Here is a 15,947-nt window from a genome sequence, read left to right on the forward strand (position 1 = left end):
TGCTGATCAAGAGGGAGAAAATGTCAGCTCTTGTCTCCAAAATTCCCTCGGCCGTGCCGGGGATTCAACCAGCTTTAGATCAATGACATTTCTACACCCAGCCCATGGTCTTCATGGGTAGCCTCCGCCAAAGACGCTTGGCTGATTTCACGCCCGCCTTGGCCGGGCTGCAGAAAGGACATTAGAAGGAAAAGATTTGATCTTCCTCCCGGCTGACTCGGGCTTCCACCCAAGGTGGATGAAAGTGGGAAGTGGCCTCTGATGCTTTCTCAGTTTGATGGGGTCCAAAGCGGCATTTCAGAAAAAAAGGACAGGGCCTGCGTGCTGGGGGGGGGGGCTCGGGTCCTTTCCAGAAAAGGAGCAGAGCGCGGGCAAACAATGTAACAGGATAATAAAATAGAATAGAATGTAGACTAGAGAGTAGACTAGACTAGACTAGACTAGAATAGAATATAGACTAGACTAGAATAATGAAATAATTAAATTAGAATAGAATAAGAATTAGAATGAATAGAATAGAATAGAATAATTAGAATGAATGGAATAGAATAGAATTAGAATGAATAAGAATTAGAATAGAAAATAGAATAGAATAGATTAGAATTAGAATGAATAGAATAGAATTAGAATGAATAAAATTAGAATAGAATAATGAAATAATTAAATTAGAATAGAATAGAATAAAAATTAGAATGAATAGAATAGAATAAGAATTTGAATAGAATAGAATAGAGTAGAATTAGAATGAATAGAATTAGAATAGAATAGAAAATAGAATAGAATAGAATTAGAATAGAATAGAAAATAGAATAGAATAGAATAATGAAATAATTAAATTAGAATAGAATAAGAATTAGAATGAATAGAATAGAATAATTAGAATGAATAGAATAGAGTAGAATTAGAATGAATAGAATTAGAATAGAATAGAAAATAGAATAGAATAGAATAGAATAGAATTAGAATGAATAGAATAGAATTAGAATGAATAAAATTAGAGTAGAATAGAATAGAACAGAACAGAACAGAGTTGGAAGGAACCTTGGAGGTCATCTAGTCTAACTCCTTGCCCAAGCAGGAGACCCTATGACATTCTGGACAAATGGTTGTCCTAATCTCTTCTTAAAAACCTCCAGTGTTGGAGCACCCACAATGTCTGGACTCCAGCTGTCCCATTGTTTTCAATGTCAGGAAATTTCTCCTTAGTTCCAGGTTGCTTCTCTCCTTGATGAGTTTCCACCCGTTGCTTCTTGTCCCGCCTGCAGGTGCTTTGGAGAATAGGTTGACCCCCCCTTCTTTGTGGCAGCCCCTCAAATATTGGAAGACTGCTACCATGTCCCCCCTCGTCCTAGCTTTCATTAAACCAGACATACCCAATCCCAGCAACCGTTCCTTATATGTTTTAGCCTCCAGTCCCCTGATCATCTTTGTTGCTCTTCTCTGCACTGCAGGTGAGGGACCGATCTCGTTGCATTAAATGCATCCCAGAAACGCAGAATATTAGCCCGTTGGGGGAAAACCTTCTCGTTTTCTCAGCCGATAAGGAATTTTGCATTTTGGGAAAGAGACCTGCTCCAATAGTGGATTCCGGAGACAGGGTTCAAGCCTCTGGAAGGAGAACCCAAAACTTGTCCTTCCCTGGAAAAAAAAAAGGGGTTGTTTCATGAATCTCACAGAGATCCAGAAAGGCCTTGGGGATTCAAGACGCATCTCCTTTTTTCTCTGCCTCGCAGCAGATTTTACCTCTTTCAAAATAAAACTTTTGGGTGAACGGCTCCATTTTATTGGATTTTTCATTTAAGGCAGCGGGCAAATGGCCCTCCAGAGAATCGGTCTCGCTTAAGCAGCGCCTGGCATAAAGTTTCCATTAATCGCTAATTGCTATAATAGACCAAGGAATTCCGGCGGGTCTGGATAAGGTTGGGCGGCTTTTGAAGTCGGGGGCCGAAAACAAAGAGGGGCGAGTTTCTTTTGTGCCCCCTTAAAGATTGGCCAATTGATTAGTGGTGTTAGAGTGGATGAAGGGAAAACCAGCGTTGGTGGCTTGATGTGTTTGTGGGTGGAGGTTACAACGCCAGCTTGGAAGGCTCCATGGGTTTCCTATGGGGTGACGTGACTTAATAACACTTGGAATATTGGCCTCCAGTTTGGGTCAGCACGACGTAAAAAAGATGTTGAGACTCTAGAACAGACATGTCAAACACAAGGCCTGGGGGCTGGATCCGGCCCGCAAAGTGGTTTCATGTGGCCCACGAAGCCATCCTGGAAACAGTGAGGGAACGGCCCCCACTGCCTTGGCCCTGGCCCAGAGACCCTCCTTCTGCCAGAGACCCCCACATCTGTCCCACTCCTGCCCAGGCCCCCATAGGCACCCTTCATGCGAATGATGTAGAGTTGGCCATGCCCACCCAGTAGGCCATACGCGCTCTAGCCACGCCCACTCAGTAGGCCACGCCCACCCTGGCCATACCCACCCGGCCCCCTGAGGGCAACCGCAATGCTGATGCGTCCCTCAATGAAATTGAGTTTGACACCCCTGCGCTAGAAAGAGCGCAGAGAAGAGCAACAAAGATGATCGGGGGACTGGAGGCTAAAACATATCGGGAACGGTTGCTGGAATTGGGGATGTGTAGTTTAATGAAGAGAAGGACAAGTGGGGACATGATAGCAGTCTTCCAATATCTCAGGGGCTGCCCCAAAGAAGAGGAAGTCAAGCTATTCTCCAAAGCCCCTGAAGGCAGGACAAGAAGCAACGGATGGAAACTCATCAAGGAGAGAAGCAACCTGGAACGAAGGAGGAATTTCATGACAGTGAGAACAATTAATCAGTGGAACGACTTGCCTTCAGAAGCTGTGAATGCTCCATCACTGGAGGTTTTCAAGAAGAGACTGGACAACCACTTGCCTGGAATGGTATAGGATCTCCTGCTTGAGCAGGGGGTTGGACTAGATGACCTCCAAGGTCCTTTCCAATTCTCCATTCTGGTCGTAAGTCGAGGACTGGCTGTTTTGCTGAAACGTGTGTGAATCAAATCCTTTTTTTTTAGTACCTTTTGGGATGGCGACGATGCTAAATAACCTCCTATCTGTTGCTCTTGTTTGCAGGGATGTCTTTGTTTTTCTTTCTTTCTTTCTTTCTTTCTTTCTTTCTTTCTTTCTTTCTTTCTTTCTTTCTTTCTTTCTCCTTCCTTCCTTCCTTCCTTCCTTCCTTCCTTCCTTCCTTCCTTCCTTCCTTCCTTCCTTCCTTCCTTCCTTCCTTCTTTCTTTCTTTCTTTCTTTCTTTCTTTCTTTCTTTCTTTCTTTCTTTCTTTCTTTCTTTCTTTCTTTTAAAAAAAGCATTACTCGTTTCTACATGCGTCGTATCACCCGGTTTCCTTTGACCGATGCAGCGTGTTTTTTTTTTTCTTTCATCCCATTCCACGCTTTTGTGTAGCTTCTCGAAAGAGTGGAGGGAAGTCAGATTCTGCTGGGGGCCTCCGACGAAGAGCCGAGCTGCGATGGAGCGGAGACGCTGAGCGAGGTGGGGGTTTGATGCACCCGGTCGCCTGTTTTAGGCTTCTCCCTTGCGGGTGTGCGAGGCTCTGAAATGCCAGAGGATGAATGGCACAGATGGGTCCTTCCAGAATCGGCGAGGCGGTTGGGTTTGAAGCTTGTCCCTCTTTGGTGGCCTGGAGAGAGTGTCCGGCAAGGATTCGTGGGTTTACAGTTCTATGCAGGCCTCACTGAAGTTGCAGGCTGATGGGAGGAAATAACTCCAGCTCTTTTGTCATTGCTGTACTAGTGTTTGTCCCCTTCCCTCCCCCTCCCTCCCCTCCCCTTCCCTTCCCTTCTTCACCCATTTACTCCTTTCCCTTCCCTTCCCCTCCCTCCTCTCCCCTTCCCTTCTTCACCCATTTACTCCCTTCCCTTCCCTTCTTCACCCATTTACTCCTTTCCCTTCCCTTCCCTTCGCTTCCCTTCCCTTCCCTTCTTCACCCATTTACTCCTTTCCCTTCCCTTCCCTTCCCTTCCCTTCCCTTCTTCACCCATTTACTCTTTTCCCTTCCCTTCCCCTCCCTCCCCTCCCCTTCCCTTCTTCACCCATTTACTCCCTTCCCTTCCCCTCCCTCCCCTCCCCTTCCCTACTTCACCCATTTACTCCTTTCCCTTCCCTTCTTCACCCATTTACTCCTTTCCCTTCCCTTCGCTTCCCTTCCCTTCCCTTCCCTTCTTCACCCATTTACTCCTTCCCTTCCCTTCCCTTCCCTTCCCTTCGCTTCCCTTCCCTTCCCTTCTTCACCCATTTACTCCTTTCCCTTCCCTTCCCTTCCCCTCCCTCCCCTCCCCTTCCCTTCTTCACCCATTTACTCCCTTCCCTTCCCTTCCCCTCCCTCCCCTCCCCTTCCCTTCACCCATTTACTCCTTTCCCTTCCCTTCCCTTCCCTCCCCTTCCCTTCCCTTCTTCACCCATTTACTCCTTTCCCTTCCCTTCCCTTCCCCCTTCTCCCTTCTGCCTTCTCTTCTGTTCCTCCCCTCCCTTCCCCTATCCCATCCCCTCCTTGACCCAAAGGGGGAATCCACCATGGGCATTTCTGCTTGGGCTGTTGAGCAGAGTCACAAACCCTGGGGCTGGCTCAACCCAGGACGTTACCATTCTCAAGCCTGCAAGGCTGGATTTCATTGTCAGCGTCCCAACTCCGGCGTCCAGGAAGTTATTGTGGGGCCTTTCCTCTTGGGCCAGAATCGATGGCTCTCCTCCGCTTCTCCAGTCTTTAGATTGGTGGACGGGGGCCTACCCGCTTCCTTTCCGCCAGATGAAGAGCAATGCATCTTTTCCTTCCCAATCAGATCATTCCTTTAGACTCTTCGGATCAACCCTACAAGACTCTCAGCCCGCCGGAGTTTGAAGCCGAGCCGGCTGCCAGCAAATACTTTGACGGGAGCCCGGCGGCCAAGAATTGTGACAGTCGGGAAGAGACGTCTTCGCCCGTGTGCCTTCCGAATGAAAACAGAGCGGCAGAATTGGGATCTCGGTGAGTGAGTAGCTAGTTGTTGTTAGTTGTGAAGTCCTGTCCAACCCCTCGTGACCTCATGGACCACGTTCCTCCAGGCCTTCCTGTCCTCTACCATCTTCTGGAGTCCATTTAGGCTCACGCCTCCTGCTTCAGTGACTTCATCCAGCCACCTCATTCTCTGTCGTCCCCTTCTTCTCTTGCCCTCCATCTTTCCCAGCATTAGGCTCTTCTCCAGTGAGTCCTTCCTTCTCATTAGGTGGCCAAAGTATTTTGAGTTTCAACTTCAGGATCTGGCCTTCTAAAGGGCAGTCAGGGTTGATCTCCTCTAGGACTGACCGGTTTGATCGCCTGGCAGTCCAAGGGACTCACAGGAGTCTTCTCCAGCACTGTAGTTCAAAGGCTTCGATTCTTTGGCGCTCAGCCTTTCTTACGGTCCAACTTTCACAGCCACACACTGCAACTGGGAAGACCACGGCCTTGACTATACGCGCTTTTGTTGGCAGGGTGACGTCTCTGCATTTTTAGTATGCTGGTGAGTAGCTTAGACACGGCAATTTGGACAGCCGTCCTACTGGAGGGACGAAGGAAGCAATTGCGCTGAAAGTCGAAAAGGGAGATAATGGCCCTTCTCTCATTTACCTGGGAGAAACTAGCTAGCCGCTTCCAAACGGTTTCAGCTCCTCGTGCAATTAAATAACCAGGAGAGCAAAGCTAGGTTTGTGGGGCACATTTCCTTCTTGGCAATTTAGGGGGTGGCGTGTGGGGGGGGGGAAGATGCTTCCTCCAGGGCGGGGGCCAAGCAGGTGAGACCACCCATGTCCAATGATTTCCAGGCCTATAAAAGGATGCCTCTGAACGAGGAAGGGTTGCAAACGAATGAGATCCGTTCTCTCTTTGTTTTTTTTGCCTGGGGAGACGGGAGGCTGCGAAAGTTTTGCAGTACGGGGAGTCCTCATCTTAACACCCCAATTTCCTCTTTGCTAAGCAAGAGAGTTCTGTTTTGCCCCCGTTCTTACCACCGTCCTCGCCACCGTCCTTCAAGTGGATCACTGACGTTGGTACTGGGATTTGGGTGGTGCGTCATTGTTGTGGTTGTGAATCTGTACCAAGGCTTTTTAGGCATGGAACAGAGCCTTGGTGGAGCAGTGGGCTAATGCCTCCTTAGGTAACACCAGCTGCCTGCAATTAGTGCAGGTTCGAGTCCCACCAGGCTCAAGGTTGACTCAGCCTTCCATCCTTCCCAGGTAGGTAAAATGAGGACCCAGATTGTTGGGGGCAATTAAGCTGACTTTGTAATAATGCCGCTTGGGGGTGTGTGTGAAAGCCCTAATAAGCAGGCATATACATAGAATGAAGGCTACTGCTAAGCTTGTAAGCCGCCCTGAGTCTTCGGAGAAGGGCGGGATATACATGGAATTAATAAAATAAATCTCTGCAACCTGGAGGAGAGACCGTGATTGGTTCAGGTCGTTTGCCTTCCAAAATCTCCTCTTCATCCATCACCGTGTACTTTGATAATAAAGGTTCGTTCGTTCATTCACTTCAAAGTAAGATCTGGATCGTCCGGAAGGAAAAGCTGAATCAAATGGGAAAATGTCCGTGGAGATTCTCAGTCATCCAGGTCACGATTGTCCCAAAGTCTTGGACTGACTTGGTTTGCTTTTGTTTTTTCCCCCCCTTGAAGACGTTTCTCTTCTCATCCGAGAAGCTTCTTCAGTTCTAACTGAATATAAATCCTTCCGTTCCCCACCGTTCCCTTAGAACCGAAGAAGCTTCTCAGATGAGAAGCGAAACGTTTTCAAGGGGAAAAAACAAACAAACCCCAAGACGGTCCAGGTGCCTTTTGGAAAAGCACTTTTGCGACAATAAAATGGGAACTTTCGAGGCCTTTGACCCAGTTGTCGTGCTTCGATAATGTTCCTTGATTAAATCACTTTTCCGAAATGGGCCCTTCTCTCTTAGTAAGCCAGGGGTCTTCAAACCTGGCCCTTTGATGACTTGTGGACTTCAACTCCCAGAATTCCTCAGCCAGGCACACTGTGTGTGTGTGTGTGTGTGTGTGTGTGAGACGCGATCTCCTTTTGCAGCCTTCTCACAAGCAAAGTCCATGGGGGAAAGCCGGATTCCGTGCCTGGCTGAGGAATTCTGGGAGTTGAAGTCCACAAGTCATCAAAGGGCCAAGTTGGAAGCTTACCCCCTGTAGTAAGCTGTACTCAGCACCTAGCAGGATCCGCTGCTCTTGCACAGGTAGTCCTCGACTTACAAACACGATTGAGCCCCCAAGTTCTGTTGCTGAGACATTTGTTAAGTGGGGTTTGCCCCATTCTACGACCTTTCTCGACGTGAATCGCTGCAGTTATTTTATTTATTTATTTATTTAGATTTATATACCGCCCTTTCCCGAAGGACTCAGGGCGGTTTACAGGGCACTTAAAAAACAGTCAATACAAACGTTAAAACAAATTAAAAGAGATTAAATAGAACCCTGAGAAAATTAAAACCCAGTTGATCACTCAGTAACCCGGTTGTTAACTGAATCCGACTTTCCCCCATGGACTTTGCTTGTGAGAAGGCTGCAGAAGGAGATCGCGTGACACACACACACGCACACACACACAAACACCGGGACATTGCCACCGTCATAACTATGGGTCAGTTGCCAAGCACCGGAAGTTTGACCACGTGATCAGGGGGAATGCCTAACAGCGAAGAACAGCCGCGGCTCCTCTCTTTTTGATAACTTTGAACGGTCACTAAGCAAAACCGTGCTGAGTCGAGGACCGCCTGTTTCGAGCGGTTCGTTCTGGGGGAAAAAAACAGCAGAGTGAGTCTGGCGTTTAGCCACCGTCTCCGGAGCGCTTTTTATTTTATTTTATTTTTAATTCCATTTATATCCCGCCCTTCTCTGAAGACTCAGGGCGGCTTACAAGCTTAGCAGTAGCCTTCATTCTATGTATATGCCTGCTTGTTAGGGTTTTCACACACACACACACCCCAAGCGGCATTATTACAAAGTCAGCTTAATTGCCCCCAACAATCTGGGTCCTCATTTTACCTACCTCGGAAGGATGGAAGGCTGAGTCAACCTTGAGCCTGGTGGGACTCGAACCTGCGCTAATTGCAGGCAGCTGGTGTTACTTAAGGAGGCATTAGCCCACTGCTCCACCAAGGCTATTCTATTCTATTCTATTCTATTCTATTCTATTCTATTATTCTATTCTATTCTATTCTATTCTATTCTATTCTATTCTATTCTATTCTATTCTATTCTATTCTATTCTATTCTATTCTATTCTATTCTATTCTATTCTATTCTATTCTATTCTATTCTATTCTATTCTATTCTATTCTATTCTATTCTTCCTCCATAAGCCCACCAGCTCTCAGCTCCAGCATTATTGGTTAAGCTGTTCTGAACATTTTTTATTTTTTTTTAATTCCATTTATATCCCACCCTTCTCCGAAGACTCAGGGCGGCTTACAAGCTTAGCAGTAGCCTTCATTCTATGTATATGCCTGCTTATTAGGGCTTTCACACACACACCCCAAGCGGCATTATTACAAAGTCAGCTTAATTGCCCCCAACAATCTGGGTCCTCATTTTACCTACCTCGGAAGGATGGAAGGCTGAGTCAACCTTGAGCCTGGTGGGACTCGAACCTGCTTTTGGTTCCTCTCTGCCCTTTTGTGTCTCCACCGAAGCTGCCCGACTGTGATAAATGAGAAAATTATTCCCATTTTCTAGGGGGGGGGAAAACAGCAGCTGCCATCCAACGATTTTCTTTCTTTCTTTCTTCTTCTTCTTTTTTTTTTTTGGACCAACCTGCTATTTATCTTTAAACCGTCACCAAATTATACCTAATCATTTCTGGATAACTGTTTGGATTAAGTCTATTTCTGAATCTCTCCTATTTTGTTTCCTTTACAAAAAAAGAAAAAAGAAAAAAGCAACACCTACTGTTTCGTTAATCTTCCACCTTCAAAGTTTCTCGTCTGACTCTCTTTGAGGAGGTTGGCACGAGGAAGGATTTATTCAGGCTTTATCGTGAGCCTGGAAACCGTTTTGCAGCGAGTGAATTTGTTTTCTTACAAACGTTTGGTTTAAAAAAAAAAAGAAAAAAGAAAAAAAGATTATTTTGTTATTTTTCTCTCTCTGTTCCTCCGCCCCTCTCCGGCTCCGGGCATAAAAAAGCAGGCAAGAACAGAGGGAAGCTGCAAATAAGCCGTTAGATCCTGAGAAAATCGCCGAGCGAGACAATTTAAATGATGATCTGGAGAATAAAGAGGAGGGTGATCTTAAGCAGCTGATTATTCAGCTGAGAGCTGAACTTGAACAGCTCATGCAAGCCAACATCACGTTGAGGCAACAAGGCCAACCGCAACCCACACCCGGCCGAGACGAAAGCGTGGGCGAGTTGAACGTGGAGACGGAATCCCCCAAAGTGGAAGTGAAGGACACGGCTACCCAAACAGCAACCGAGTCGGACGGCGCCACGAGGCCAAAGCACGAAGGCCAAAGGACGCCGGTCTCTGAAGACGGAGCCACCACCCAATCGTCTCGGTTTGACAAGGATTGCTGGCAGAGGCAAGTCTCTGTCAAGGGCGATCCGCAGAAGTCTCTCCTTCCGCTCAGCAAAGCGAACAAAGTGAGTATCAATGGGAGAAGACGCCTTATAGCTCAAGGTTGACCTGCGGGCGTCCTTGCTGCTGTCTGAGCTAGGCGGTTTTCTTGCAGACATTTCACGACCCAACTAGGGAACATCATCAGTGTTGGAAAGGAATGGTAACTGCTACTAGGGAGACCAAACCCCACCCCCTGCTAGTTCTGATGATGTCACCTGGTTTGGTAATGTAACATCTGCAAGGGAAGAAGAAGAGGAGGAGGAGGAGGAGGAGGATTGTGGGGTCCTTGGTGCTCTCTGAGCTGGGCAGTTTTCTTGCAGACGTTTCATGACCCAACTAGGTAACATCATCAGTGGGAGGAGGAAGATGAGGAGGAGGAGGAGGACTGTGGGGTCCTTGGTGCTCTCTGAGCTTGGTGGTTTTCTTGCAGACATTTCTTGACCCTACTAGGTAACATCATCAGTGAGAGGAGGAAGATGAGGAGGAGGATGATTGTGGGGTCCTTGGTGCTCTCTGAGCTTGGTGGCTTTCTTGCAGACATTTCATGACCCAACTAGGTAACATCATCAGTGGGAGGAGGAAGATGAGGAGGAGGAGGATTGTGGGGTCCTTGGTGCTCTCTGAGCTGGGCAGTTTTCTTGCAGACGTTTCATGACCCAACTAGGTAACATCATCAGTGGGAGGAGGAAGATGAGGAGGAGGATGATTGTGGGGTCCTTGGTGCTCTCTGAGCTGGGCAGTTTTCTTGCAAACGTTTCATTATCCAACTAGGGAACATCATGATGGGTAACATCATCAGCGCTAAAAAGGAACGGGGTTTCTCGAGAGGAGGAGGGGGAGCGAAGGGTTGTGGGATCTTTGGGTGTTCTCTGAGCTGGGTGGTTTTCGTGCAGACGTTTCATGACCCATCCAGGTAACGTCATCAGTGCTAGTGAGCACATGGCAACTATAGAATACATTGGAAGAAGAAATCCTCGCTGATCTGGCTGAGTTAGTGTCAGGGACGCCCAGTTAAAGGCAGGTTCCCATAGTTGGCCAGTTGGCCTTGTCTTCTCTACATGGACCTGGATCTCTGCTTTGGAAGACACCAAACACATTTTGCACTCCGGCCCAACTAAGCTAAATATGTTTGGGCAAGGTGAGAAAGAGACACCTCGTCTGAAGCACGTAGGAAGGTAGATGCCTTTCCATGAGCCCTGCTCTGCTCGGCCACTGTTGGTGGACATCCTGAAAGATCTGTAGATGTTCCGATCTTACCATAGAGGACCGCTGGGCCATTTCTATTTTGCCTTCTCTTTTCCTGTCCTCTCACCCCTTACTTAGTGAGTAGCTGAGGCAAAGAGATCTCTACTCAGGGTGTGTCTTCAAAGGAGGGTTTTGTCCCATCGCTACCACCCAGAAGAAATTCTGAAGCAGTTGGAGTAACGTTGCTTCTAGCTATTATGGTCTCTTAGCCGTTATTCTCTATTACAGCTAATCAGTCGTTGCTACAGGATTTTTTTTTCCTGCACACCCTTAATGCACAGAAATAACCAGCCATTTTCGTAGTTATCGCAACATTCAAGGGTAATTTCTTAAGTTAATGATGCATGGGGTATCGACGTGCTGCCTTAATCATTTTTTTTTTACAAAAAAAATCTTTCTGAACTTGCAAGGGTTCCTAGGAAAAAAGGGGAGGAAGAAGAAAGCTAGATAAGAATTACATTTTAAAAAAAATCTATAGAAATCCAGTTTGCAAAGCTTACCGATGGCCCTTCTGCCCCATTTTACGACCTTCCTTGACACAGTTGTTCAGCAGTTGTTAAGTTAGTAACACGGTTGTTAAGTGCCCTGTTTTGCCAGCCCAGCGAGGCTGATTTTTTTCTTCTTCTTCTTCTTCAGTTGCGGTGGGTCTTCCCTCCCGCACACCCCTATACACAAAATGCACCCCCCTTTTTTCTCCTGGATTCTATCAGACTGCATTTTATTCTCCTTCTGGTCTTTATCGATGTGCCGTTTAATCCTTTCTTGATCTCGTGTTTCGTTCAGAGCAACTCTTGTTACCAACCCAAGAAATCTCGCTTGCCTGTTTTACTGAAACCCTCGAGATCCGTGGGGAGCATCTCCTTAATGAGCCCCCTGCCCAGGCCAGATCTCCAGCATTGTGTCTTCACCCTGGACCAAGGCCTGAAGGGAAAGACCCTAAGAGAAGAGGCCCAGCAAAGTGAGGCAGAGGGTCATGGGTCCAACCGGAAAGATGTATGGGAAGAAGACAAACAAGCAGGTATGGTGAGATAGCATGGAAGGAGACCAACCAGACTTTCTCCTCTTCCGTTCCTTTGGTCTAACGAGAGGATGTCCAGTAGGACACCCAGAAAGGGTTAGAGGTAGATAGATAGATAGATAGATAGATAGATAGATAGATAGATAGATAGATAGATAGATAGATAGATAGATAGATAGATATAGACATAGATATAGATATAGAGTTAGATGATAGATATAAAGTTAAAGGTAAAGGTTCCACCGCACATGCGTGCTAGTCGTTTCCGACTCTAGGGGCCGGTGCTCATCTCCGTTTCAAAGTCGAAGAGCCAGCGCTTGTCCGAGGACGTCTCCGTGGTCATGTGGCCGGCATGACTAGACGCCAAAGGCGCACGGAACGCTGTTACCTTCCCACCGGAGTGGTCCCTATTTTTCTACTTGCATTTTTACGTGCTTTCGAACTGCTAGGTTGGCAGAAGCTGGGACGAGTAACAGGCGCTCACTCTGTTACGCGGCACTCGGGATTCGACCCGCCAAACTGCCGACCTTCTGATCGACAAGCTCAGCGTCCTAACCCCACTGAGCCACCGCGTCCCCATGATAGATATAGAGATACAGTAGATATATATATAGACAGATAGAGATAGATACAGAGTTAGATGATAGATACATAGAGATAGTTATATAGATAGGTAGATAGATAAATACATGATAGATACATAGATATATATAGATCCAGAGATAGAGATAGATACAGAGTTAGATGATAGATACATAGAGATAGATAGATATAGATAGATATAGTCATAGATAACATATATAGATATAGATGATAGATACATAGAGATAGATAGATAGATAGATGATAGATAGATAGATAGATAGATAGATAGATAGATAGATAGATAGATAGATAGATAGATGCATTTTGTGGGTGATGTCATTGGAATGCAGCATTACATCGCCCTATAGCCCTTTCCCCAAAGCCAACGCTGCCTAGGTGCCCAGGCTTTCCCCTTAGGAGCAGAGGCAAAGAGACGATGTTGTGCACTTTTGGGGCGATGTCATTAAATGCAGCCTTACGTCGCCCTATAGCCTTTGCCTGAGTCCCAATCTTGGGCTGAATTGGTGCCGTAACTCAAGGAGTTACCAAATACAGTTCATCCACTAACCTAGGACGTTATCATTTTATGTTGCTTATAAATGTCTAAAGCAAACTTCCATGGGATAGTACGGTTTTTAAATCGTCTTAAATCCTATCTTTGTCCAAAAATGGTCAAACAGTCAAAGAAAAACACGGGACACCTGTCACGAAGGAGGCAAAAATTGTTGAGTTTTATTTCCATTTTGTTCATTTCTCCAATTATTGTGCTATGCTTTAGACAGCATACAGACAAAACAAGATAATCTTATCAATCAAGAGAGAACAGAAAAAGTACATGGATGGACTCATGAAAGAGCCTAAAGGAAGTTAAACAGAAAAATGCTGTATATATACAAGGAATAAGTTATTTTTTTGTTCCAAGAATGTAATAAATGCTTCCTTTTAACTGTTAAGTTTAAAACAGCAGGATCACCATTTGCCCCTTCAAATAGAAAGGGGGTAGTGATTTTTTTTTAAAAAAAAAACCCTTCCCCCCCGCTTTTCAAATTTTATTTTCATTTTTAAACATTGTCATTTCTTGCTCACTGAAACCGAAAAATATCACCTATCTATTTTTTTCCAGAAGACTCGACAATCAAACCAAAAGTCTTCGAAGCAGATGTTAGCCAGCCCGCTATTCAAAGCCCTGTCCAAAGAGACCAGGATCAGCGCATCAGCCACGTGACCCAGTTAGGTACGTTTCCCCCCCCCCCCAACTTTGAATTTCTGCACCTCGTTTTAATTTTGATATTGGTGCAATTTGCGACGTGTACAGTTTGCAAACCCGACTTACAAAACAACAACAAAAAAAATGGTTACATGTTCTAATAGTTGGCTTGCTGGAGTAAATTGTTCCTCTCCCCTGTTTGTAGTTTGGAAAAGCAGCTTCTGAGAATTATTTTTTTTTTTTGACTTGTCAGCGGGATTTTACGAAACTGCTTGATGTATAATTGGAGGTATAGCTTCCCTCTGAGCCGGAAGCTATGAATTTCCTCTGATGCTCTCTAATTTTATTTTTTTAAATCGCCATTAGCGCTTTCTAACAAGCACATTTTGTGAGCTGCAAATATCTCTTTCCCCGTTTCCCCCCCCCTGTCGCTCGTTTGAATTTCTCAGGACATAAGGGAACAGCTTAAAGTGGTGCGTACATGGGATTAACGATCACGGAGGGAAACCTGCTATCAAATTTTCCATCCCCTCTTTCGAGACATCAAAGAGACCTCCAAAGTTACTCCATCAATCCTTTCTTTCCTTGCAAAAGGGAATAACAAATAGGAAAAGGAAAGAGAAAGTGGCTGCATGACAAACACCAAACTAGGGTGGTTGTGTTTTTTTAACCTATATGCATGTGGACATTTAGTTAATTATTTTATTTTTATTTATTTTTTTTAATTCCATTTATATCCCACCCTTCTCCGAAGACTCAGGGCGGCTTACAAGCTTAGCAGTAGAACTTGAAGAACTACAGGTGGGGGTGGTGGGCTAAGGTGGCAGGTTAAAATTAAAAAGGCGCAGGTTGAAGGCTACAGCCCGCCCGCCCCCCCTCCCCTCCATGGAAGCTCGTTTGATGAGTTTTTGTGCCGATTGTTCCCCCTTATCTCAGCCTACAACTCAGGGTTGGCAGCTGGTGAAAAGACATTGGTAGCAGGAAGATGATAGAGGCCACTTTGAGCTGCTGGAAACAAGCTGGGATACGTATCTAAGACATGAAGAAGTTTAAAATGGTACCAGGGGAAGAGAATACTTGTAGCTCAGGGTTGAACTGTGGGGTCCTTGGTGCCCTCTGAGATTGTTTTCTTGCAGACTTTTTGTAACCCAGTTAGGTAACATCATTAGTCTAGAAGGGAGTGGGGTTTGTGGGGAGGAGGAGGAGGAGGAGGTAAACAAGGACTGTGGGGTCCTTGGTGCTCTCTGAGATTGAGTGTTTTCTTGCAGGCATTTCATAACCCAAATAGGTAATATCATCAATGCTAGAAGGGAGTGGGCTTTGCAGATAGGAGGAGGAGGAGGAGGAGGAGGAGGAGGAGGAGGAGAAGAAGATGATAAACAAGGACTGTGGGATCCTTGGTGCTCTCTGAGATTGAGTGTTTTCTTGCAGGCATTTCATAACCCAACTAGGTAATATCATCAATGCTAGAAGGGAGTGGGCTTTGCAGATAGGAGGAGGAGGAGGAGGAGGAGGAGGAGGAGGAGGAGGAGGAGATGATAAACAAGGACTGTGGGATCCTTGGTGCTCTCTGAGATTGAGTGTTTTCTTGCAGGCATTTCATAACCCAACTAGGTAATATCATCAATGCTAGAAGGGAGTGGGCTTTGCAGATAGGAGGAGGAGGAGGAGGAGGAGGAGGAGGAGGAGGAGGAGAAGATGATAAACAAGGACTGTGGGATCCTTGGTGCTCTCTGAGATTGAGTGTTTTCTTGCAGGCATTTCATAACCCAACTAGGTAATATCATCAGTGCTAGAAGGGAGTGGGCTTTGCAGATAGGAGGAGGAGGAGGAGGAGATGATAAACAAGGACTGTGGGATCCTTGGTGCTCTCTGAGATTGAGTGTTTTCTTGCAGGCATTTCATAAGCCAACTAGGTAATATCATCAGTGCTAGAAGGGAGTGGGCTTTGCAGATAGGAGGAGGAGGAGGAGGAAGAGGAGGAGGAGGAGGAGGAGGAGATGATAAACAAGGACTGTGGGATCCTTGGTGCTCTCTGAGACTGAGTGTTTTCTGGCAGGCATTTCATAACCCAACTAGGTAATATCATCAGTGCTAGACAAGGTGTCACTTCTAGCATTGATGATGTTCCTCAACGGGGTAGGTAGTGAAACCAGGGTTTCAAACAAGAAGCAGAGTTCCGAAGATGTGACCAGAAGTTGTTTAAACTATTGTTCGTCACAAAGTTCTGAGAGCAGCCACACCCCCTTTTGTACCTAGTGGGGTGTGGCTCAAT

At 46.1% G+C, this 15,947-nt stretch overlaps 1 protein-coding gene across 1 annotated transcript in view; it reads left to right on the forward strand.

The window, feature by feature from the left end:
- Positions 1-15,947, forward strand: part of CDK5RAP2 (CDK5 regulatory subunit associated protein 2) — an 84,180-nt gene that overhangs the window by 29,748 nt on the left and 38,485 nt on the right. Inside the window, exons 17-22 of the mRNA XM_081339486.1 lie at positions 2,005-2,065; positions 3,434-3,520; positions 4,828-5,012; positions 9,190-9,640; positions 11,646-11,880; positions 13,589-13,699. Coding sequence (XP_081195612.1) covers positions 2,005-2,065; positions 3,434-3,520; positions 4,828-5,012; positions 9,190-9,640; positions 11,646-11,880; positions 13,589-13,699 — 1,130 coding nt within the window. The remainder of the gene's footprint in view (positions 1-2,004; positions 2,066-3,433; positions 3,521-4,827; positions 5,013-9,189; positions 9,641-11,645; positions 11,881-13,588; positions 13,700-15,947) is intronic.

Source organism: Vipera berus, assembly GCF_964194415.1.
Source record: "Vipera berus genome assembly, chromosome: 15".
Lineage (NCBI taxonomy): Eukaryota > Metazoa > Chordata > Lepidosauria > Squamata > Viperidae > Vipera > Vipera berus.